The sequence below is a fragment of the Cupressus sempervirens genome, chromosome 3 (assembly GCF_028749045.1).
Source record: "Cupressus sempervirens isolate cs-2001-9-10 chromosome 3, ASM2874904v1, whole genome shotgun sequence".
NCBI lineage: Eukaryota > Viridiplantae > Streptophyta > Pinopsida > Cupressales > Cupressaceae > Cupressus > Cupressus sempervirens.
In genome coordinates, this window is record NC_143120.1 from 905,234,857 (window position 1) to 905,262,001 (window position 27,145).

General features: G+C 35.1%; 1 protein-coding gene across 2 annotated transcripts in view; it reads right to left on the bottom strand.

Annotated features, from left to right (window-relative positions):
* Positions 1–3,221: 3,221 nt before the first annotated feature.
* Positions 3,222–27,145, bottom strand: part of LOC149569719 (Major facilitator superfamily protein) — a 61,000-nt gene continuing 37,076 nt past the window's right edge. For both annotated transcript variants that reach the window (XM_089822428.1, XM_089822426.1), the window contains 8 exons: positions 13,242–13,501; positions 10,965–11,029; positions 10,706–10,868; positions 10,315–10,463; positions 9,822–10,082; positions 7,308–7,476; positions 7,093–7,185; positions 3,222–3,900 (listed from right to left, as the gene is read on the bottom strand). In XM_089822428.1, coding sequence (XP_089678554.1) covers positions 3,583–3,900; positions 7,093–7,185; positions 7,308–7,476; positions 9,822–10,082; positions 10,315–10,463; positions 10,706–10,868; positions 10,965–11,029; positions 13,242–13,501 — 1,478 coding nt within the window. In that variant the 3' untranslated portion in view covers positions 3,222–3,582. The remainder of the gene's footprint in view (positions 3,901–7,092; positions 7,186–7,307; positions 7,477–9,821; positions 10,083–10,314; positions 10,464–10,705; positions 10,869–10,964; positions 11,030–13,241; positions 13,502–27,145) is intronic.

Consider the following 27,145-nt stretch of genomic DNA (forward strand, 5'->3'; position numbering starts at 1 on the left):
CTTAATTAGGCTAATTGTATAGACTTAACATCTAGATCTACATTATTTAAGTAATTTGTTCAATTTGGCCTACACATTATCCTATAAGGGCCAAAGATTGAATTTTCTTGTATTGTATTTCCCTTTATAATTTGAATTTAATATTGTCACCCTCTCTCCTTTAGGGTCTAACTAATCTAATTTGGAGTATAAGAGGAATCATATTACGAAACTTTCTTCTTTCCCTCACATGCATATTTGAATGACTTAGTGGATCGGAAAAGAGGAGATCTACAATCCTATTAAAGTGTCTCCCTTTTCTCCCTAAGTAGTTATGACTTGAGGATGATCAAATATTCATTTAACTAGCCCCTTATTATTTTTTATTATATTATCTTGGTTACCCTTTGTTTCCGTTGAATCTATAAGTATGTAAGCTTCATTCATGAAGTACACCTTGAACTCAAAATTTACCACTTATCTATTATTCATTGTTACTATTTTTCAAATTTATGATATATTTTATTTAATGTTATGTTTTGACCAACTCTTGTCCTAGAAACTATTAATTTGTGGTAAGCATTCTCGTAATAACAATTCTTGAAATGCTTGAAACATTTCTTAAATATGCAATCTGTTGGAAATGTTTTCCTAATAATACTTTTTCACTAATTATAGTGAGCCCATTAAACTATTCATCCATCCAAGCTTAAAACAACCATCTTAGCAAGTTATAGCAAATCAACATGCAGGAATAAAACATGCAAGATCAACACATGACACAATGATTTACGTGGAAACCCAATTTGGAAAAAACCACCAGTAACATGCTACTCAATTTTCACTCTTCTGAAGTGATGCCCTATTAAAGGCTTACAACACACTGTTAAATGTGACCTTGTTAGAGGATTTCACCACACTGTTAGGAATGGGCCTAGTCAAAGGACTTTGGAACATTCACTTGGAATGTCACTCTGTTAAAGGATTTACAACATGGCTATTAAACCAACCTAAGTCCATAGGATTTATACTAACTGTTACAATTACTAGAGAGTAACAATAAGAGTTTTTGATCTTATACAACTCACAACATATCTTGCAGATTTCAGATCATACTTTAGTTCAATCCTTTGCTTGGCTTCAATCACTGCGGCTTTGACAGCTTGTCTTCCTCTCAAGCTTCGTCTCCTTGAATCTTCTTGCTCATCATACCAATGCAATCATCTCTGTGGTCACCTATTGAAATAGAGTTTCTGTGCTCTCTTCCTCCTTAGCACCTTCTTCAGCACTTCATGCTTTCATACTTGACCAACTCTTAGCTTCGTGACCTTATAACTCCTTAAATAGAAATCTGGAATAATTTTCCCACTCGATTCTCCCTCTCCAACTTTAGGGTTTCAATAGATTATGTAGGATACAATTTATCTGTCCCATATCTCGTTTTTATCTAGAAACTTCATCTAGAATCCGGTTGTATTCGCCCAAAAACATTTTACATAGAGTTTTGTGCCACCAGCTCATCATTCTTATCTTATATCTGGTTCACAAAATTTTAGATAACAACCATGTCGGCTCAGATCTGACGAATCTTCGACTTTTCAAATAATGCAGCAGCTCGGCACTTATTGGCTTTCTAATGCTTGGCACATGAACATAACTCGGTACTTGATCTTTACTCAGCACTTGATCCTCACTCGGCACTTTATCTTCACTCAGCTCCTATTGAAAATTTGCTCGGCTTGAACTAGCTTGCTCAACTCCCTCTAATGAATTTAATCAAGCTTTGCAGACAGTCATATTACGACGACTTCTTCTACAGTTTCTAAGTGTAGTCAACCTCTTCATCTTCAAGTATATTGTCAATACATCACTTTATCATTGTCTTAACTGGTCTTTGCACTTCATTACAAAACCATAACTCAATCTTTCCCTTAGGTGCTTTTGTTACATCTTATTGATTCTTCATCAATCAACTAAGTGATAGTGCTTGGATCTTATAAGCAATTGTCATTCCAACAAATAGCAGGTTTGACATCAATGACAAAATACCATTTTCCTTCTTATGGCCTGAAATCAATTTGTAATCACGAAGTTATGTTCAAAGAATGATCTCCATACCATTTTCTTTTTAAAAAGGGGGTAAAGTGAATAACAATGGATTCTTGTTGAAGGTTATGAAAACAGTGATGTACATTTTATTAATTTAAATGCTTCACTACATTTGGATTCCAACTTGGCACAAGTAGTTTAGTTGGGATCCCAACTTGAAATAGTAAGAAAACATACTATACTTAAATTATGGGAAGTATTTTGTATAACAATTGTATGAAATATAACATATATGCAGCTTAAATAAACCAAATAGTTATTACTAATCATAAATATTGATTATAGATTATTTTTATATCAAATACAGAAGGACAATACTTCAAAACCAAAAAAAAACTATTTGTTCTAAAAATAACAAATTATTATATAAAATACAACTCATATCCAACAAAAAAGAACCAATAGTTGAACACTAAGACTGTTTGACAATCTCATAGTCACCTTTTATATTTATGATAAGACAAACTGTTAGTATGAATTACTCTATCCATATACATTGTTACTCATATAGTTATAAGAATAGTATTTGTAACTGAGATACAATATTTATTTTATTTATTTAAGTGAGCGTCTTATTTTATTAAGTGGACATATTATTTTTCAAGTGACAGATTATTTTATTTCAAACAAAAAGTTATTTATTTCACTTGTTTATGAATTTATTTATTTATTTTAAATATAACATTTATAAGTTCTCATGTGTTCAAGTATTGGTCTATTTTTTATCACATTTAAATTATTTTTAATTTATATGTAGATTATTTAAGAATGAGATATAGGTCTGGATAATATATTCACGAAAGGGTGATGGACTGTGGACTATTTGACCCCACTCACCTGCCGGTCCCTCTTTCCTACCTATCTCAATTTTCATTTTTGTCTATAAATATAACAATATATAGACAAAACAGTACTCTGAAGACAAAATATCTTAATCTAAGAAAAAACCCTGAATAACTGTAATAGGAATATGTCGAACTATTTCACCTCATATGAATTCGTCACCACTGCTAATGGTTCATAAATTACAAATTACATAGATAACAACCAGAAGCTACAACATCCTGCAAGGCACAACACTAAGAGTAGAAAAAAGATTAAAAGGGTTCAAATTAAGGCATCATAATGGGAAATAAGGAAGAAAAAAATACATTTTCTTAATTTTATGTTGGTGTAACAGTTTTTACAAGGTAATTTTTACGGTCTGGTATTTATTACAATGTCCAATCAACTATTTACTTCCAAATTTTAAAGCCGTATCTTCACAAGACAAAAAGGTATCTTGTAAAACATTCCCGCAATGCGAGAATTCCAAATATTCAGTTGATATCCACAAGCACGTCTCTCAATTTTAAAGACACGTAAAAGATTTTTGAAAAATCTACGGAGAACCTTAAGTTGAAACTGAAAGCATAAAACTTTGGTTTTGAACGATGCAGAGATTGAACTACTAATTTTAAACAATGAATTCTCCTTTAAAAAAAAAATCATTGTTTACTGTAACTTGCTCTCTTCAATACCAAGCATGCCTTTTTCTGAGTCACTCCTTGAAGCATCCGAATCATTTTCCTTAGGCAACAAACCAAGAAGGGGCAAAGGAATCAAGGAACTCATATTGCACAAAAATAGCAATAGTGTTAGGTTTGTAAAGTCATCTTTTGTGACCCCCAAAAGTTTTGTGAGGCCTGCTCCAATTAGACCTCCAGTAACACTGCCCCCATTACTAATTGACATCAAAGTTGCGAAGAGCGTGGCTTCCATACCTGAAGGGCATAATTTTGCAGCAAGTACCAATACAGGCATGAACGATGCCTGAAATAGAAAATTTGAAGTCAGAAATCCTCTAGAAAACTTTTTAAATGTAGAACGCTCTCTTAACCAATAAAATTGCCATCTTCCACTAAGCATTTGTAAAGCCTTAAAGAGCAACGAATGTTACGTAGCATGGACACTAGTAAATTAAATGTGTTTCTATTTCCACTTTTAGTACAACCTAGAAAAATTTAAGACTATTTCAATCTTTGTTGTGCTCAGATGGCAAACTCTAAAGAACAATGACTAGATCAAGTAATTCAACCAATTTTTCCTTTGTACTACGGGGTGTGTTACAAAAGCATATTCCTGTCAGAATATAAGTGTGTTACTGCCTAATTTAAATTGTAGAACCAAAAAACTTCTAATTTAATTTGTAGAACCAAAAAACTTACTTTCCCAACAGGCAACTGTTAAAGTGTACTGACTGTATTTATATCAATATTTGGGCCAGGGCTGATGTAAACAATGTAAATTGAAACGTTTGTTTTAGTTCCTCCTACATTAATAGTCATGAGATCGACTTTCTCATGTTAATTTACGATCCTACATCCTACACTTTCATCAAGATGGCTCTTGGAATAATCTTGACATGACTTGAGTTCAGGATCAAATAGTTTTCGTGCAAAACTCATCTAGTGATTGATTCATTCCTTTTTCTATGTTTTGTGGCAATTTCAAATCACATATTGTTCCCACAGTAGCACTACACTCCAGAAACTTACAATTAGTCACAACTCCCCACATTTGCCATGCTGTTTCCCAAACTCTTCAAAACATGGTTCTGTAAAAATTGTGTATGCCTATCCTCGTTTTGGCTCAAGGTTAGAAAAATTGAAAGGAAGACTGAAAACATGTAGCTTAGGAGTAAGGCTAGGATTGAGACTGGAAAGTTCTACTTAAAATAGATTAGTTTTTGGGCTTTTTTTAGTGTACAGTAATGAGGGCTTTTCTCTTGATTTGAATCTTTGGTCCCTGAATCCTCAAGTTTATGTAAGAAGGGGTAAGGAGAACCGGCCTTTGAATCCTCAACAGAAGCTTGAGATTGATTTGAGTCTTTAGAGGTAGGAGGAATGACATAATGATAATACTAAGGCTCATCCCCAACCCACCTTGAAGAATTTCCAGGAAAAGTTGAATTCCCCACAAGCTATTTTTGACATTGGATTGTGAAGTCATCTGTTGAGAAGCATCTTCTACATCTTAAGGCAGTTTTCTAATAGTCCACTAGTAGCATCCACTCTCTACTACCCATCTTAAACCGAATTTCAGCAGGAAGGCCATTGGACAGCTCCAATTCAACACATATTCTGGCATAAGTGGTATCTTGTAAATCAAGAGTTTCCTCCCAGGTGCAATGATATTTCCCCAAGCTATTCCTAATGGCTTGCAGTCATTCAAGTTCCCAAAATTGAAGAGCAAGATATTATAGATATAATATCCCCACCCACAAATAGGCTGTGGTAAAGATCTTGTGCGTGGGCAAAAGGCAAAAAACCAAGGTTTAATACACAAACAATCATCTTGGAAGATCTAAGGACTGTTCTCCAACATACACTTTCTATCTTTCAGAGAATTGAATTCCAAAATTAAGAATCTCTGGGCACAGGTAGATCCAAATCAATGTAGGTCACTTAATTTTGACCATAACTTTGTGAGTCTGCAAATTAGAGCATAATCGAGCAAAAATTATTCTTGTTCCTTGGCCAAATCCTCCAAACAAAGCACAGGAACTGAGGACGATAGGTAAGGAAACCCTTCCCAGAGCTATTCCATCGGTGGATCTATGAAAACCACTACTCCCAGGACATTATGCATCTTTGGAATTCACAGTGACAAAGCAAGAGGAAGGGAAATCTTATAGGGAAGCACTTTTTGGAGAAGTGGGCCCAGGTGAACACAACCCACCAAATGTATCAGGTGCATTACAACCCAAAGCTGCTCTATAGCTGGTGGCCCTGGGAGAAGACAGATTTCTCATCACCTCCAACATTGTGGTAAGGGAAAGGTGACGGCCTAAAGTGCAGATGTTAAAAGTTAGTGCATACCGAATTATCAAAAAATAATACCCTTGCAACTTACCAATCCAGAACCCGCCTGCAATTTCACAGAAGGATCAGACCCCTATGTGGATAGATTTGAAGCCATTCTTCGTTATAGTGTTTTTTTATTTTATTAATATTTTAACTATTATATTTATATTTTTAATTTTACATAAAAACTTACATTTTTTTTTCTATGGAGGGATGAAAATATAATACATATAACTTCTACCTATAATTCCCCATCTGCTTATCCCTTGAACCTCCTTAGGTTCAAGTACTAATTGACAGAACTTTGGTTGTCCAATAGACTCTTTAAGGTCAAAAACATTATACAAATGTTAAAATAGTAAAAGGTGTCAACAAAAGCCTCTTATAAAATTTCAGCACAGGATAGAGCTGATCATTTCTTACTAAACATGTCACCCACCAAATGTGAACCCTTCTAGCCTCTGTTGTAATCTGTTAAAAAGAAGTTTTGCTTAATTTAGCATGACTGAGGGGCCGATGCAAACCTAAAATTCACTACACTTTCTTAAAAGACATTCACTATTCTTACCCAAGTCATTGGCCCCATCTTGAAATGACTTCAAGCAATCTTTTTAGCAAAGATTTACCTGGCAAGCAGTGACCATAGAATGGATACTTCTACCCATTTCTTTTCAGGTAACATTGATACAAAAATCCAATACTTCAACTTTTTCAAAACAGACAAAAAATCAGACCCTTGAGATTAAGTCTCAAGTGCAAGAAAGAATTTGTTGCTAGGGTAGGCAAGGAAGAATTTTGTCACTAGAGTAGGAAATCTTGACTAGGTTCCCATGGAATGAATATCTAACAGACGTAAGTTCTAATTTGACACAAAATTCCACAAATTATGAACTAGTGATTTACAGAAATTCCAGGTCAGTGCTCCTATACCATAAAAATAATAATTTTAGTAGAAGAAAATAAAACAAATTTCCTTATTTAACGAAGTAACAGAGATATAAAATAAAAAGAAAGGTTAGCATGGAAATTTGTGCAATGTATATTCAGAATTATCATTTGAGATTACCAGAATTCTTTCAGACACCAAAAAGAAAAACTGAAAGCTCTTGCACTGTTGTATTTTTTCAGAAAAACAATATCCAAAGGCCAGATGTTTTACCTGACCAAGGACTGTCAGAATTAAAGAATCTCCAACTGCAAACCATTCATCACTAATACCGTACTGTCGATTAATGCCGGTGACAAGTAAGATCTGAGCATTGTCAGGAGTTTCACTTTCTATCAATAAATATTTGATTCTTGAAAAAGAGGAGTCAACTATCTTTTAGGTTGTGTATCTTATAATATTCCCTGTTAGTATTCAAATACACAAACCTGTGTCATGCCCAAACCTGCTCCAAAAAGGGTTGTCCAAAAAAATATTTTCCGTAAAGGTACATTCTTTAAGAGCCCATTATAAAGTGCAACCCCAAGCAATGAAGCAACTGATGTAACCAGCCTTACACGACCAAGGAACTCAGGTCCAAAACCTAGTTTATTTGTCCTGAGATACAAATAATGATCCTGTCAGCAGCATTGATGATTCCTTAATAACTACTTAGAATAAAGAAAATTTTCACCATAAAAAACAACTGAAAAGAACTTATAAATCGAGATTCTGACTGACTCGCATAAACGATAAAGTGTGACAAGCTAGTTGAAACTGACTCACATGAAAGATTAAGTGTGATGAGCTAGTTGAACCTAAAAGATAATAAATAAGATGCAGTGGTTAATATTATTGTAGAAGAGGATCTCAAAGATGAACAGGTTCAGCAGACATATCTACTGTAAATCATAGTTAGCAAATCTTGATGACTAGTTAAGAATTTTTCAAGTGATTGCAAATTTAAGTGGTGCTAATTGACACCAAAAATTTCAGTAATTGAATAGAAGCAAATAATTTATTTATTTTTAATTATTTTTTTAAATTATACCTTGAAAGATTAAAACCCTACAACCCTACAAAGTTGATTTTTTCATTTTAGCAGCCTTGATCAATTTGTCAATTTCTTGATTTTTAGCACCAATATTTTATAGAATCCTTACAAAATTTTGACCGATAGCATTTGATAACTTTGATTTGATTTGAGTTTAAGCCCTATTGCAAAATGCATGACTTCATACTTAAACTAATGAAAACATTTTACAGCTATTTGTAGTCTTTTACAACAGCTATTCAAATCTTTTTCCACAAAATTTATTTTCCAGTATTAAAAAGAAACTAATGATTTTATTAAGTGTACAGCAATTACAAGTAAAAGATGTCTAGGATAATTCTTGAAACAATTCAATATTTGTAGCTTTCATAGTCAATAATTGTAATAAAGGATATATTGAGAAAACTTAGATGTTCTAGATCTCCTTCAAAGTCCATCATACAGTAAGATTAAGTGGTTGCTTCATTGAATTGTTTTTGTAAGAATTTGCCTAAGGCAATAATTCAACACCAAGATCAAGAAGCTCGGTTGATAGCAAAAGAGAGACAAATGATGATCAAATGAGAATGGATATCAGATAATTGGATGAATACATTATAGAAGTGCCTTGTACATAAAGGCAACTGATATGACTAAAAGTCAGCAAAGAGATAAGCATAACAACTAAGCACATGTCCACCAAGAGTGGATTATCCTACATTGTGCACGAATGTATGTGCAACAATGAGAGGATACGAATGCAAAGGTGTATCTCATAAAGAGATGTAGTAGACAACATGTGCTCAATTGGAGTGCAAACTACTGTGTTGTCAACATGACAACTCATATGAATCTATAAACTCCTATGTGTCAACCTGACAACTAATATGCTAATGCATTGACCTAAGTAAACTTAAGTAAAGTGTAATTAGTAAATACTTAATTACACCAACAGTTCTGGACCGAGCAGGTTAATGCAGTAAAAGTTTGATGGGTTGTAATGGCATCAAGGAGCCGGAGATCAGTTTCAGTTATGTAGAAAGTTTTGTAAAGACATATTGAGGACGAGCTGGACACCGTGCTCTTTGCGTTTAGAAGAAGACATCAACCTACATAGGATTGTTTACAATTTTTTATTAGCTGATAATCTTGAATTCTGAATTTTCTTGAGTTATCCAATTTTCTCTGTAGCTTGAGGTCTGATTGCCAGAACTTCTTCAGAAAATTATTTTGAGCATTGGTACATGCTTCATGATGTTGTGGATAGCTTATGCCTTACGGACTGAAGGGATGCCAGGAGACTTGAAAATGGTATAAATTTAAAAAAAATTTAAAAAATAATTGAAATGGTCTAATGTGTATTGACAATTTTTGGTGACAAGTTGAACTCCCTTTTCTTTAATTTGCTTTTAGAAACAAGACATCAAAGAATTGTTTAAATGGCTTTTGTTATTCTCATATTTTCAGCTTTCAAGACTAAAAGTGGAGTTTGTTAGGTAGCTTGAGGTCCCATTGATATAAAAGGCTTCTCTTAGCAATCGGGTACAATAATTTCATCAGAAAAACACTAGGAAACAAACCTTTTTGTCATTTCATATTTCTGCTCTGTTCTGGGGTTTTTAATCCACTTAGGTAATTATTTTTAAATGCAATGTAATTTCAAAGCGGCAAAAATTTCCGATAAACATAGCAATCTGAATAAATCATGTCATTTTTCTGATAAACAGGTTTCAATGTTAGATAGAACATTTAGATTGTGGCTTATAATTCAATTTCCATTTAAATATAGGATCAATAATCCTAAGTTTATGAAAACAAGGGTTGGGAAGGAGCAGTACAGGAAGTAATAAACCAAAGAGGACTATAAAAAATTTAAACTTTGCATCAGTGTCAATTCCAAAAGCATATTCTAATCACCTTGATAACTTACGTGAAGAAGAACATAGCAGTATCTGATTGTGGAGTTGCCTGCCATAAAAATATAAACAGAGTAGGCAAAAAGATGTTTGGTTGTCTGACAGTGCCCCACAACTGAAGAACAAGCTTTTTTGCACTTTCAAGAACACCCAGATTGATCCTAGGATTTTCTGGTCCTGCAAAGAGCATTGAACTTGAAAATAATTGTTCACGGACAAGAACAGCAACACCAGAAGTCATTAATGGCATAAATGCCGTAACACCAAAAACAAACCTGCAAAAACACATTCTTAATTTTAAGATTTTGATTGTTTGGTTTTCTGGTAATACCAACAAAAATCTGCAAAACATTCTTCCCTTCCATAGTATGCAGAAGAAGAGATTTCTTGATGCTTACTACAGGTTTTCTGGTAATACCAACAAATGACGATCTTATTACATATCCTTGATTAGCCCTGGGGTATTTTTCGCCCCAAATGAATGCTTATTAAGTTTACAAGGCTCACCTTACACCATATGCCTCCACAAGTGAGCCACTGAAGTAAGCACTCACTATGCCCCCAACAGCAGAAGAACCCCAGCATAAAGACTGTAGAGAACCTGAGGTATTCTGTGATTCACCACGGGTTCTTTCTACAACCATTGAATCCACAACCTGAAATAAGTAATTTTATTTCATACAAAAATTAAGCAAGGATAAATGTTCTGGGAAGCACATGCACACTTTTATTTCTAAAGAAAAAATAATATAAGTCGATCAAAGAAAAAAACAATTCATTGATATAACCTAAAATCTCGATCTAGTCTCTCAGTTCCAGACATGAAAGGTGAACTCAGAAGCCTGCACTATCAATCAAATTGCAACACTCATAGGTATTGCCTAGGTTTAGTACTTACAACATCTGAAAAAGCAACTGACAATGAACCAAGGAAAATAGAAGCTGCAGCTCCAAACATGTCATCAACAAAGGTAGCCATTAAACCCCAGGAAAATGCTCCTAAAAGCCCAGCCAACATAAGATATGACCTTCTTCGATAGCCAAACAGTGGAAAAGAGTCGCTGCATCAAGTTCATAGTTTAAAACTAACTCAGGACCAAATATTATATACCCCAAATTCCTGCAGAATAGGAAAGCAATTATAAAATTTTGTAGACCTGACGAATCCATAGAGAGGTTTGATTAGCCATGGTGCAGCAGATATTCCTGATATTACCGCTGTCTGCAGGTTGATAAATAGCAAGCAAACTGTCAAATGGAAAAATGTTAAACTAAAACAAGTATAATTAAATAAGATATTAAAATGTATTGCATTTTGGTCCCCTTTTTGCTATTTGCAATTAAGAACTCAAAACAAAAGGTTTTCATCAGACAAACTTAGTTTTACCGGTTACCAAACAATACTCTAACATAACACATACACAAAAATGATTTGCCAAAAAACATCTAAAAGACTAAAAATAAATCCTATAATCAGTGCAATATAGTTTTTGTAATATGCAATCTTACAACCAATAATTATCATCCTCACACTTGTTATGAGAAATTTTAGTATTCACAACATTTCCCATGTCCGGTTGATAATTTAGCTAGTTATTGGAAAATTAGAAAAGATTCTCAAGAAAAAATATTAATTGATCTGACACTCAGGACTCAAATGCTTCCCCCATTTTTAAGTACTTCAAGTGTGAATCCCAACCACCAAGTAAGCTTTCCAAGCTTCTACCATGGGTACAACATCCAGTGTGTGCTGCCACAGCAGCCGCACCTGGAATAAATACAGTCCTGCCAACACAAAGAATTACCATCACAGACAAGAGATATGGATCCACCATTAGATAAAACATTTCCTATCTATGAAAGCAAAATCTCAATTCTACCACATCAGCATAGCCAGCAATAAAGATTGCCTTTCCCAGATAGGAAGTGGCCCAAAAGACTTGCAAGCATGGTGCAGTCTATAACACTCGCAAGATTTTAAACGTTTTTCCCTAAACTTACCTGTTTCTTGGAATGACCATTTTAATTCTTGCATTCGATTGAAAATTTGAAAGCAATATCAAAGTCATTTGAATAGTACTTTGAGCATCAATGAGAAAAATCCATAGTACAGTTCAAACATGTAGCCTACAAAAGACTGCATTCTCTTTGTTGGTGTAAATAAATATTTACTTATTACACTTACTTAAGTTTACTTAGGTTAATGCATTATTTAATTATTTTGCATTATTTTATTATTATTTTAGGTGAGACACTTAGGAGTTTGTGAACTCTCATTGAGTTATGCAACTCTAATTATGCACATGGTGTCTACAACACAGGAGTATGCATCATTCACTAAGTTGTCATGATGACAACACAGTTATCCGCACTCCTTATTCAGCACATGTTGTCTACACCACTGATTTGCGTGCTACACCATTGTAGGCTTATCCTCACATCATCGCACTTAATCTCGTGCTCAATGGAAGATAACCCATATCTGGTGGACATGTGCCTGGTTGTATCACATATCATGATGCTAACTTCTATGCATTCTAAAAGCTCTCCTGAGGCCTTTATATTCAGGCACTCCTAGTGTACTCTCATCCAGTTATTGAATGAATATCGTCATTCTGATCATATTCTGTCTATTTTGGTCTACTGTGTGCTTATGTTGAGTTCTTTAGTTCTTGGGTGAATTCTGGCCTAAGCCAAATTCTTACACTCTTCCATCTGATTTGAGGTTTAGAAAGCTCAAAAAAGAAAATTCAAATTTCATCTTCAGTATTAAATATGCTAAAAGGAAAACAACTAGAGAAGGATGAATTTGATGATTTAGTTTCTATTTCAGAATTTTTCAGCTGTTACCTAGGCTAACTATTGCATATATAATCACTTTTAGAATATAGGCATATTAGGCTCCAAACGTATTGTAAACATTGCAATTTACCATTTACTGATCACAATCAGTGGAAATTTAACCCTTTAGAATAATCTTAAAATACTGTATAGGTAGTATATTTAGGTAGATAAAAAATTTAGATATAAAAAAAAACTAGCTTGAAATGCAGCTTATACGTGATATTATAGCTTGTCCAAACAGAAGTAAACTTTGATTTTTCCATACATATGATGATGATGTATGTCTACTTTCACTACTAAACAAGACAATATTGCATGATCATCCAATTTAAACTAGAGGAGATCTCAGTATTAGTGCATTTTTGAAACATAAGTTCTAGGTTCACAAACAAATTGTCCTTGTCATCTAATTGACAATCTAAATTCATATATGGACATTGATAATAGTAATATAAGATGGATCCATTTAGCCAAACAAGATTCTGACTGTATCTTCCCCATGGTTGAGAGAATCAAAAAACACGGAGATGCAACAAACCCATATACAAAAGCATACATCAGAGTCCGAAAACTTGGAAGTTGTGACATACCTCTGCTGGATCAAGATGGAGATGATCTTTCAGAAAGAAAGTCACAGCAAGACGTGAAAGGCCCAAGACACCTTGAACAAAATAGACCATGGCAATAGCAATGTTATCAGGAGACATCTCCACCCCAAAGAGCTTAATTGCCCTGAAAACACTTCTTTTTCTGGGTGGAATATTTTCATCAGGTGGACCTAGTTCACAATGAGTTTGTGTCCCCGTGGCTTCATTTTTCAAGCTAAGCTGACTCCTTGAAGCATTCAGACCTATACATCAAAATAACAAACATATTAACAGCAAGTTCCATATTTTAAAATATAAATGAACCTCGGCATGTTTGTAACCAGGATATGAGGAATTTATTGTCAAATTCACTTAAGAAACTCTATCCACACAAAACATTATGCATTATACAACAGCACTGCAATACATAACTTTTAAAAAACCAAATGCTTCACATGGTTCCTTCTGTGGCTGCAAAAAGAACATATAAGATCTTGAAATGTCACTTCCACACAGATAGTACTCAGAATCTCAGCTAAGAGTCTTTTATGGTGATTTTTTTGTATCTGCATACTGTATCATTATAAACGGTGTTAAAGGCTACTTGTTGAAAGAACATTATTATATATTGATTCAGAAGCAAACAACTGATGTTTAGAGTCATGTAGTTACTATTGTCTGTAGGAGATATGTAGCTTACTGCTGTCAGTGATTTAGAAGGGCAACCACCTGAATAAATTTCTACGCTCCCACAGCAAGGGTATGGTGATTGAGCCAAAAGATGTCTCACAATGTCTCTAATGTTATAGATCCAGCCCAGGGCTACATTCAAATCAGAGTCTGAATGATATGGTGATATGCATTCATATTCATTTCTTGATTTTGTGAGTAGAATGTTTATATTCTGTCATTCAGTTCCAAACTAAATGCACAGGAAACCTGGCAAGATTAGAAATTTGTAAATATATATTATATACAGTCCTATATACCAGTTTTGAAATGAAAATAAATTGGTTGAAGTCCAATGTTGTTGATGTCTAGAAGCAATGAACATTAAAAGACACCCATTCAAAGGACATAGTTTGCTGATGATCTACAATCATTCTGGACTTTGTGTCAGCTACCAACTTGTTTAATGTGTACCTGTGATTAAATTGTGTCCTTGCATCTTATTGTCATGTGCAGGTACTTAAGTACAATGGTAAATTTGTGTGCGTTTGTGGGTGTGTATGTGGGGGTGTGCTGTCGGGCATCCAAGAGAGAAGATTATTTCACTCCAACCATGGCCGAGCAGTAAAGTTGGAGCATTACCACAGTGATAACCCAGATTCCAATGCCCCCAAACAATCAGTGAGTACACTTCTATATGCAAGTGCAACACTTCCTTTCTAGAGAGAGGGCCCCCATTTATCACATATGAGTGTGTAATACTCCCTATCTAGAGACTCGGGCCCTTGTTTGTGTCCCAGAGGGTAAGGGTCCAAAAAGAGAAGAATATCCCAGATTCATTTAATCATTAGCATAAGCCCTCTATAAACCATACCAGAAAGACAATAAAACTTGATTGATTTTGAACAAGCTCAAGGATAAAATCATAATTGAGCTAGATTTGACTGAAAAAACTAAATTGCAGATTGCTCAACAAAGCAACAGTTGGCAGTCTGCTTCTTATGAGTTAATGTGAAAGAAAGATTGCTGAATTCAAGCCATTACCTAGATACTTGAATAACTAGAGATTTCCCAGAAAGTTGATCAGAATGCATATAATTTTGCATTTCTACCTAGCATGAGAATACATGATGTTTTACTACAACTAACACGCAAAATACTAGATTCCTAACCGTGTCCTTCGTTGGTCTATGATCTACGTGGAACCCTTGGCACTACAAATTGGGTATACTCACATCCTACAGAAAAATACCTAAATGTTGTAGCTAGCATTCAAAAAAATTCTTGTTTTGTTAATTTGTTTATATCTGACTATGCACCATTTACTTGTTGGCTTGTGGGTGGTTGTTAGGGGTCAGTTGTTAGTAGTCAATGGTTGTATTTTGTTTGCCATCTATCGGGTACTTTAAATAGGCCTAAAGTAGTTTTATCCTTGGCTTATCATCTTGTTAGTGGACGGATTTGTCCTTCCGGAAAGACAATCACCACCAAGAATTGGAGAAATTATCACTAGACTGATAACTTTCCTCTGAATCTTAGAGGTACAGCTCCCTCCTCATAAGATGTGCAATGAATGCGATTATGGATTATGTCTTTAACCAGAAGGCAAAAAAGGAAAACAAACATCTACCCATAGCCATGGAATAGGTGTGAAAGTTTAAATTCAACAATGAATGTAGGAAAATAATCCACTGATCAACTCTCCTACATTCAAGAATTACTGCTAGCTGAAAAAGAATAACAAAGATTTATTTCAAATATATGCATGAAGATCAAAAATCATAGATTCTAAAGGATGCACTCACACCCATATGTAACGAAGACAATAGAAAGAGGCTAGAGAAACCATAAATTTAAACTGAAAGATCACAGCTGCAAAAAGATCAAATAAATACAAAGATTTATATTGCCTCTTGTCCCGTCATCTTCTCCTTCGTAATTAATTATCGATAAAGAGAATAATTTATCTTTAATCACTGCTCTCAAACTAATATAAAACAGTTTTTTGAAAATGTTTTCAACTTACTGCACGAGTGAGAAGAAAACTTCAAATTTATGCTCCAACAATTTTTTTATAAGTTCACCACGGGTTAACCATGCACCCTATGACCATAAAATTTTGTAGTTATGATAAAAAAAATTGCAAATGGGTTTTTAACAAAATTCGAACAGCTCACCAATTGAGGGTACTTCCTTCATAAATTGGCCCTGCTAATCAGATTGTTGCATTTAGAAAGTACTAAAATAATACATCATATGACCTTGTGTGATCATAAAATTAAATCTGGGAATATCTAAGGCTAAAATATTAGGTGGGTTGTCCTCAGATTTAAATAATCTGCAAGTTTATTTCGGTCACAATTTTGAACTGGCAAATTGTGTGCAGAATTTGACTGTCTCATTGAAACAGTTGGACCTTGTTGAACCTGTTGAACCTTGTTGAACCTGAAGTTCAAAATTACAGAATTTTCCCAAAATCATTTTCCTTCATTAATGACTTTTGCCTTTTCATTTTCATCCATGTTGAACCCATTGTGCCTTGTTGAACCTATTGAACCCATTGAACCTTGTTGAACTGTCTGAAATCTTCAAACTTTGGTTCAATAATTATTCCAATGATGCCCCTTATAAAGTGTTATCTTTGCAAAAAGATGACAAACAAGATTATGAAAACTTCATCTTTAACCATCATAAGGGCTTGATTTTTAACAATTTAAATTGATGGTGCCATAGGTGGGCTAACACATCTCTAATCTACTTTTATGTAAAAATAACATATGCATAAGATATCCTTAGTTTTGTATGCATTGTTATTTATATCCATTTGTGTATGCACTACTCTTATCAAATAAAGAGTAAACATTGGCACTATTGCATGCAAGAAGTTGGATTCGATTTTAATCATTAATGCCCTTAGATCCCAATAAAGGTGGGAATAAGCATAAAATAGTCAATACCAAAAGATAAGACAATCTCCAACATGGGTACCACAATAGAATGAATACTACAAGAGCAACCAAACAGAGTCCATCAATGTAAATTCAAAACCAAATCCTGACTTGAAGCAAAAGTCAAAATCAAACAGACATATGAAGAGTGTGTGAAGATAACTACACATTTTCCCATAACCTCGAAAAATGTGCATCAATATAGCAAACCAAGTTCGGTTGGAGGAAATAACTGAATCTCCTAATTACTTTTTGCAAACCAAGAAGTGTATCAGAGCTACCATTAAGGCATCCAAGAATTGTTGATCAAAGATGGCTCAAGCCTAAGACAGCTATTGACCAAGATTATCCTGAGTTTCCAATACAGGGGGGGATGCATTTCCAACTCCAATTTTTAGAGCCATTTTTGGGGACAGCGAGGAGACGACACCGAGAACAGTTATATAAAATTTAGGGAAATATTGAAGATTTGTTGATTATTAAAATATACATGCACATTATAGACTGATGTTTTAAGTAAGCTTCATTAAATGCTGGAGAAGCAATACATAAGTTTATAGCAAAACTTTGTGCAATGTCTCCACCCTCAGGTCCTTTGTCCATGATCCAAAACTTTGCGTCATGTTTATAGCACCATTTTAAATTCCATGGTCTACCTTCAGCCACTTGTTAGATAAGAATGGTGCACTCAGTGTTCGAAACTTTGGGTATTATCAGAAAGATTCATTCAAATTTAAATTTGAAAATATAGCTCATTTTTTAGTTCACATCATTTTTTTTTTTTTTTAATTGTATTGATTTGTTGACATCTTGATGTTTCTTCTTTCTTAATTCGTTGGAGAGGTGAAGTGATGTGATTGGGAGTAGTCCTTGCTGCCTGTGCCAATGTGGGAGTTGCGGCACAAGACATGGACAGCCATTAAGGCTGAAAAGGATATGCTCAAAATGATTGGAGAAGGGTTTGGAATCCCCAAGCAAAGCAATCCGGAGGTCCAAATGCAGAGCCAGCAACTGTTATCAGCATTCCTCTTATCATGTGCGCTGCTGGAGCAGCAAACAGGGTCTAAAAAGTATATTCATAGGATATAGTATAGTGAGTCCTTAAAGGCCTTAAATCCAGGTCAGAAACAGATTGAGATCAGCAGGAATGTTTTCTCTTGAAGACAAAGTTACCTTCAAAAGATCCAAAGAAAATTACTCTAACTATAGACGTATCCCCTGATGATACCTCTAAAATTAAGAGGGAGTCAGATGTATCATTTGAGTCCGATGCCTTTGGTGAAAGAGAGTTTCAGCATCAGTGATTCTTACTATGTGTTAAAATGCATTTTTCTCAGACAAAGAAATATGAGGTGAAAGCCCTTAAGAGATATTGCTCTTTCCACTCAGGGGAGTAGCCATGGTGGAGGTCATGTTGATAGACTCAATGACGACATCCCATTGAGTGACTCTGTGATGAGCAATTGTTTATATGCTTCTTTCCACTCACGGGAGCAGCCATGGTGGACGTCCAGTTGAGAGAGTCCATGACGCCATCATCTTGAGTGACTCCGTGATGAGCAATCGTGCAGATGCTTCATTCCACACATGGGAGTACCCATGGTGGATGTCATGTTGAGTGACTCCACGACGTATTCCATGATAAATTATTTTCCACAAATGGGTGCAGCCATGGTGCACGTCATGTTGAGTGACTCCATGATGTATACCGTGATAAACCTTTTTCCACAAATGGGTACAGCCATTGCGAGTGTTGTTGAGTGACACCATGATGTTACATTGAGAGATTTCGTGATAAACTATTTTCCACAAATGGGTGTAGGCATTATGAGTGTCATGTAGAAAGACTCCATGACATTGAATATCTAGAAAGATACCTCCCTAGCTAATAGGGAGTGTTGATGTTATAGTTGTGGGAGCTATCTTTCATTTGTTCGAAATAACCAGATATATTATTCAATATATTAAGTCATCTTCTTTGTAACATCAAGGCAATAAAGGTGTTACATCCCAATTTTTTACCCAATTTAAAATATTCATATAGCCGTTGAAGTTTCATGTGAAGTCAATTGACAGTTAAATTTGCTATAATCCTGTGAAACAATAAGATAATTAGTCATTATAATTTCATATGAAGATAAAATGCTAGTTGATTATTTATCATGAATTCATGAAATTGAAAAGGTTGTTAGTCGTTATGATTATTTATGATTAATAACTTGTTATGGTAATATGATTTAACTGCAGAGAATTTCCTTGTAGGGAGCACGTCAAAGGGGTGGAAGCATTGTCAGAAAAGAATTGGGTATAGGGGCATCACCATCATTGGGCAAATGGGTATGAATCTTGAATCACCATGGTTGAGGACCTAGCGACTGCATAACAGGATACATACATTAGACTCGCATGAGCTTTTCGACAATCATTAAAACATTAAACATTTTAATTTTATCAAAGTACATACCTTAAATGGTTTATGTTGACCTTCTCATCACTTCAATATAATACATCTATATGTACGTGCACATAGATATAAAAATAGGGTGACACCATAGTACTAATTTATACAAGCTCATATCTATTAAAATATGTATATCTAAATGTGCGTACACTTGGAGAAGATATGTAGATAAAATAATCTTCTAGGTGATACACGTATTTAGATATGCATACCTTAGTAGGTACAACCTTGGATAAACATTAAATATGATGCCACCATTCTATATATATATAACTTTATACTTTATCCTTATGATTAAGTAAACTTCGAGTTCTTCATATTTATTTCTTTCCTTGCAAGAGTCGAGAATGAACACTTGGCATCTTATATTTATCGGTGGTTCAAGAAGACAATCTTTCTTTCTTTTTTTATAACTGCCCAAGAGTCACGGCTTCTTGGAAGCCTTTATATTTTTTGAATGTCTTCCTTTATTTATGCAAGTCGGGAGAACCAAAGTATCATCCTTCTGCACGTTTTTACCTCTGCTCTCCTACATTTTTCTTCATGCTATTTTGCTGCGTATGAACAAGGACCAGTCATATTCACCTTCCCCCTAAGCTTTGCATTCTAGTTGCTCACGTCAGGAAGAACCGGCTGCACATAGTCAAGCCAAGCCTACATTTACCAGACAGGTTATGCGGTCAGCCTTTCCAGTCAAGAATTGCTATATATATTTAGTTACTTTTGGATTTACAGCAGTAAGAAATGTGTGCATGAAAATCCATACTTTGTTATTATATTGCAATATCGAATAGATATTCGATGAGTCCATTCTTTTCACATTGAGTCAAGATCAAATGTGCATGATATGTTCATACATCTCTGTTTACTAATGATTTCAGAATCAAATTATAATCATTGCAAGTCCATTAGGATCAGCACTCAAGTCCGAAAGACTGTAATATGACATACTGAGATTTCATAATATTCTTTACACCAAGGTTCAACATAAAGAGTTGGAATACTCTAAGATCTAAACACCTAGGACTCACCCGACTGTATGGCCAAGGAAAAGGTTGAAGAGGTGCGAGAAAAATCTGCAAAATTATGAAACAGAATCAGATGTGATACAATAAATATATTATTTTAAAAGAATTATTTAATAGCTCATGCATGTCCAATTCATTCTCTGTTGTCAAGTCGAGTGGTGTGATTAAATACAAGGATGCTCAATGGCTGACAAGGTGTTCCATGTCTATTCCGGGTAGGAAGGGCCTTTCTAATTAGAGAAAGTGTAGGGATAAGTTTAAGGTCCCTGGTTGGGTGGTTAAGCCCCTAACAATGTTTCCCCTCTCCACAAGATGTCGAGACGTGCATCAAACAAAGAAAGGTGTGAGCTTGTTAACCAAAGCAACATAACGACATGAGGCCATGTGTAAAGGTGGGACCAATTAATCCACAAGTTTCTAAAGGAACTGATGTCACCTTTCAAACATTTTCTCATTGATCAATTTGGAGATCAACGATCGTCGCTATCTCATAGTAGAAAGATGCGAGGTGCTTAACCATGGCGACTACCCAAGGTGGTGACGCGTGTCCCCATGGGCCATAGCAGTTTAGGTAGGTATAAGATCCTTTCAGCCATAAAATTAAAGATGAATCCACGGTTGTCACTATGTCATGATTAAAAACATGCTTGATAGATAAACAAAGCGACATAACAATAAGGAGACATGTGTCCAAGTGGGCTATTCACAGTTAATGTAAGCTTGTTCTCACAGCCGTAGGATGGAAGGTGGATCTACGGTGGTCGCTAAGTTGCTCTCTCAAGATGCACAATGTTTAAACAAAGCAAGAAAGTGATTGTGTGACATATGGAACTTGTAGGCCAGCCGAAATTGATTTAAGTTCATTTGTTACAGCTGTCAGATCAGAGATCAATCTATGGTGGTCATGATATCATTGTCCAGAGTTGCAAGTCTTTTAAGCATAGTGACATAACGACATGATGTCACGTGTCCAAGGTGGGCCACTTGTGGAAGAAATAACCAAGGAACCTAATATGATCCAAGTCGTTCAATGCGAAGCAAATCGACACCTGTTGTTATGTCGTTATCAAAAGTTGCGAGAATTTTAACTATAACGACATAGCAACAAGCTGACAAGTGTCCTAGGATTTCATAGCCAATACAGCAAGCATGCAAATAGGACAAAAACTTTCAAGATGGCACGTCGGGATTGATTTGACTACCAAGTCCAGATGCAGAAATGTGAGTCAGCAATGATGTTAAATCAAGTCCGTTGGATTTCTCGTAGATCAACGGTCTTTTTTCATAATCAATACTCTTAAGCACGCATGCCCGCTCCCTGCAGAGCATTTATGAAAATTGAAGGCTTCTCGTGCGACATGATGATGCGGAAAATATAATGGAAAACTGATAACTTATTCTGAAAAGGAATCATTTGAAGGGCTAGAACAGAGTGTAAGCGGAAGCAGAGTTCAATACTAAGCCAAATCGCGAATTGCTACAAGGAAGTGAAGAGATTGGTCCCAGTGAGTGATACTTTCCATTTCTTTAAAGGATTTTGATAGTTGTCTTTTGTATATTCAAAATGCCACCAAAAAAGGGTTTTTCGGACAAACGGACAATCAACATAGAAATGTCCATGACAATTTCTTAGAACAATTGAATGAGTCAACCAATTGATGGAGCCCAAAATTCTAGTCTCCATTTTTTATCTTGAAGAAACTTCGAGGAGAGAAGGCGACCATAAGTAAAATGTATATGCTGGTTACAAAGGATTTCTTAGCTGAATTGAAGGTTCTTACACGTTCATCACTGGAGCCTAAAGTCAGAGGTGCATCATCAAATTGGCCTTCACATCTAGTTGGAATATTTGGAGAGGATTTTCCTAAGGCAGATGTATATGCATTTGGTGTTGTTCTTTATGAAATAATTTCAACCAATGAAACACTATTATGAATATGACTGAGAGATTCAGCATAGAGGATTTCTTAGCATTGATGAGTGACAAACAATTAAAGTGCAGCCCCAGAACAATGAAGGTTACTGTCAAATCCATGTTACAGAGATGCAGAGAAAGTGTACTGGCAACCAATGAGTACTTTGCAATCATAATTATCAACTTGTTAGAAGCCAAAACACAGAAGTCAAAATATATTTGATGATCTAAGATTTACTGCAGCATACATATAGTTGAAAAATAAATAAAGAGAAATTGCAATCATACAATTGAAGCAGCAATCAATGTATTTGCATATTGAAAATACTGAAAAGACTCAGATGTTTTCAGCAGAGATTTGGAAGATCTATTCATTAAGGTTCTGTAATAAGAGAAATTAGTGTGATGTTTCCAGATGGACAGAGGAAATACATCAGGTCTTAAAGGAGATACAGGATGAGAGACTCTCATTCAAGTCGTCATATGTAAAACAAATTAGAGGAAGCCATGAGAGCTATGAATCAGTGATACCAAACTCCAGTTTTAAAAGAAAACAATGGGCTCATACCCAGCACTCTAAATATCTTGTGCAGAAATCAATTGCCGGTTCTTGTTCATGGCCGAGCTTTCAAGGACTCATTGGACAGTTTAATATATGCAGAGAACAAATGGCAAGTCAATAGTCATATGAAAATAATATACATCCCATATAGAGCCACGTCTTCAGCAATCATCCAGTGGAGTATGGGAAGAAAGATTATTGAGAGTCTCAAAAGTCAGATTTTCACCCAGAGGAAACTAAAAGGGCTCCTGAATTATTGACCATCCACTATCAATTCCAATATCTGATACGTTTTTCTTAATTTTGGTAACAGGTTCAAGGAGGTTTGAGAATGCACACTAATATGAGCGAACATGAGGAAGAAATGATGAGAATAACAACCTTCTCACTGACAGATGGAAGGAAGAAAAAATTTCAAATAACAGTTGATACAAACAAATGAATAAATAATATTAATGTGTAACTATGAAAAGCCAGCGCATCATGTCATTCGGTTGATTAAGAGTGTCGTCAATACAGTTATGTCCATGGGAAGCAATATATTTCCTAGATCAGTCCTGTATAAAACAACGGTATATGGACATGTTCTGTTTCCATATTATCTATGCAGCTACCACAGGATTTAGGGGTTGCATACCAATAATCCGCCCGAAAGCTGCTACATTTGCACAGGTTTCTTCAATGGCAGAAAGTATTTTGAGTTTCAAAGAAGATTTGGTATCTTGATTCAAATACAGATTTTGCCTGTGAGTGAAATTAAACAGGATTCGCGGATTTTTGGAGAAATATTTAGAACCCGATACAGTGTAGGCGGGTTTTGTTGGGGAAAACTATTGAAGTGTTTTTCCTTGCCAATCATTGCCCGATAATTCATGTCTAACGTTTTTCTTTTTGTTTCATTGCAGGAAATATGATATATGCATTAGAGGAGGACCTTGCTTAAGTTGAGATTGTGGAGATGCGAAGCAGTTTTGCATTTGAAGGAGTTTTGAAAAGTTGATCACTGAGAAGAAGATGTTTTTGATTATCAAACCGCCGGTTATGTTAATATAAAACCAAACTATATTAAAGTCATATTAAATATTGGTTAGTTTTTATGAAAGGGTGCAATGTTTGGGAAGGTAACCAATACCCTCCAGCCCACTATAAGTATATGATAGGAAAATCAAACAACTTACCATTGATTCATTTATCAAAAAATATTATCTGCATTCCTGAGACATATAGATTATTGTAATCTCTTTGCTGGAAGAGACTGAATTTGAATTAAGCTCCAGGAGATTGAAATATTGGGCATATTTTCAATATTGCGTGATGTAAAATCGTGTTGGGTGAAGCATCTACAATTGAGCGTCCTCAACACAAGTTTTTTCCACAGTATAATCAGTAAGGTTTTTATTGGCTTTAGAATTAAATATTATACAGTTCATCCTTCATGATCTTTTTGTTTTCTATTAATAATTTATTGTTGGGATAAGTGGATTAAATTATTAGTTGTTTAAACCTAATAAACACAAATATTGTGGAGTATTAAAATTGTTTTCTTCTTTGTATCTATTTTGTCGTTTTAAAGGTTAAAACATTATAGACTTGTTTTAGTATGCATAAGACGAAATAATTTGATGCATCCCAATAATTGAATTGTTCATAGAGTTAATATCATAATATCATAAAGTTGTATGTCAAAACTTATAAATTTGACTCTATCGCTCATTTGAATTTCAGCACTGATCTTTAAACTGCTCATTTTTCTCTATCTGTTTGCTGGCAATATTTTGATCTTTTCGTGTTAAGGGTTTAATATCTTTTTTTTTTAAAATTCATTTTTAATCATATTTCAGCATTCACAACTCTATTAAAGTAATCAAATTTTGAAGACTAATACTCACCATTCGCAATCGAGAAGTTTTCCTTAGAAATATTGCCATTTAAGGAGGTTGTCTTTGCATTATATCTATTCGCCATAAAACGTCTTGGATACAAGTTTTGTTGTCCAGGATCAGGTGTACAAGCCTTGGTTTTGCAGAGCCTAAAGCACAGAGGATCTAAATCAAATTGATTGATCCTATAAAGTTGGCCAAAACCGATTAAATATCCTAGCATCGAGCGGGCAAGGCTCATAGGATTCTAATCAATAGTTTTGATAAACAACACCAACGATGCAACACAAAATGAGGAAATTGATTCCTGTCTCTCCAAGATTAAAATTGGCAGAGGGTTTATATGATAGAGGTAATTGGACTCGTGATGCAGTAACATCTAAGAGTGGGTTACAGCTATTCAAGAAGTGGCTTTCAGAGAGAAAACTGTTTGCCCCACATGGTAATATATGGAATTTTGACCTTGGGAAATTGGTTGTTCCGAGAGTATTTATGGATTCAAACCTACTAACATCAGTGGCAAGGATGTATGATCCAATTACCAGGTCAGTAAGAGGGATGAATGGGAAATGTCTATTAAAGATAACACCTGAAGAAATTGGAGAAATATTCGGGATGGACCCAATCTGGCAATATCATGAAGCCATTGATTTTCAAGAACTAGAAAAGGGATATCGAGCCCACAAAGTGTATGTTAGGCAAGGACCCCTGAAAGAACATCTGGCAACCATTGGGAATACAACATTGGTCACAGCTTATACCCCAGAACACTTCAAGAAAGAGTTTTTCAATTCTCATGCCCTAGATATTTACATGTCTTTGTGTAGGGTTTTTGGTGAAGATGAACAGGATGTTATGCCTGTCAAGTTTATGTACATGATGGTGCAAATTTCTTCCTTTGGAGTTAATGTCACTTTTTATTTTGCCTCATTTTTGGCTAAGGAAATTCATGTGGGATTAGTTGGAATTGCAAAGGGAAACTAGGGAGAGCCTTTGGTTGGTATTCGATGTTAATGCACATGTTTCTTTTTAAAGGAGTCACTTATTTTGAAAAGGAAATGCAATTACCAAAGGAGTATTAAGGAGAATCACTACCTGTCTAGCTCTGGAGTGCAAATATGTCTCGGGATGTGAATGAGGCCAACTTTGTTAGATTTGACAGATATTTCGCATCAAAACTAAGGATACTATTGTCTAGAGAGAATCCAAGAATTCCTAAACTCCTTTTAGATTTTATCAAACCCATGGATTCCCCTACTAAATTGAAAATTTCTCATAATTGGGCAGATATTATCCCATATCCAGTTTCCACGGTTTTCAGAGTATATGGTTTTCAAGGAACCCCTTATGTGTTGCCATACCAAGTACCTTCGAAGGTTGGCTTGGCTGAGATATTGTGGTAGATGAGAGGTTTGGAGGAATTTGAATTAACAAGGAGGTCAAGAGGCTCTATCTTTCCCACTTGCACCATTGCTCATCAGTTAGTGATCACAAAAGGGGGATGGATTTTCTTGTATAAGTTTTTAAGCCCTTATAAAATGGCAACATCCCATGCAAGATTCTTTGATACTAAGGGATTTTTTGAAATATTCAGAAAGAGAACAAAAGCAAAAGCTTGTGAACATAAATTCTATTTCCCTGGAGATATCATAAGGAACAAGTTCTCCATACAAGAACAAGAGGTGAAAAAGGAGAAATGGAGGGTTTACTCTAGGGTTTTAGAATTTGTTAATTCTTTTGAAAAGGATTACAACCCATTGGCAGATGCTAAAACCATGGTTCATAAGGTAAACAAGCTAATGGCTTTCTTTGCTAAGATAATGGATACCCTGAATGAGAAGTCGTCTATCCTGATGAGAACATACCCTAATAAATCACGAAAGGTCATGAGAAGGCTAGCTTTCACTCCAAATGTGGGTTCAGGGCAATATGTTGTCCAGACGAGGCCTGGGTATAATGTAATCAAAATAGATGAGCATAATAATGAAAAGGGGAAAGAGAAAAGTGATATTAACGTGCTTGTTTCCCTAGCCCACAAGAGATCTCAATCTGAGGTAAATCCATTGGAGCAAGCATCCAAGAAGCAGAAGACTGGAGAAGATTCCATGACTAAGGATCCAGTATATAAACCCTCGCAATCACCCCTTCACCTTGGAAATGAACAGCTCACAACTGAGCAAATGGAACAACTTGGAAATCAGGGTGATATCTTTGTTACTTCAACTGAATCAGATGAAGGAACTTTGAAAGAGCCTCCTATACCTAGCATGGAATTAATTGTAGCTGATTTTAAGGGTAAGGAATTGGATCCTGTAATTGAACAAGCAAGCCACAAGTTTTTATCAGATGACAGTTTTGTTAAACCTAGGGCCTTTTTCCAATTTGCTTGGAGAGTGAATATTGCCATTTTTGAGGAGAGGTGTCATAAGAGGAAAATAGAGTAA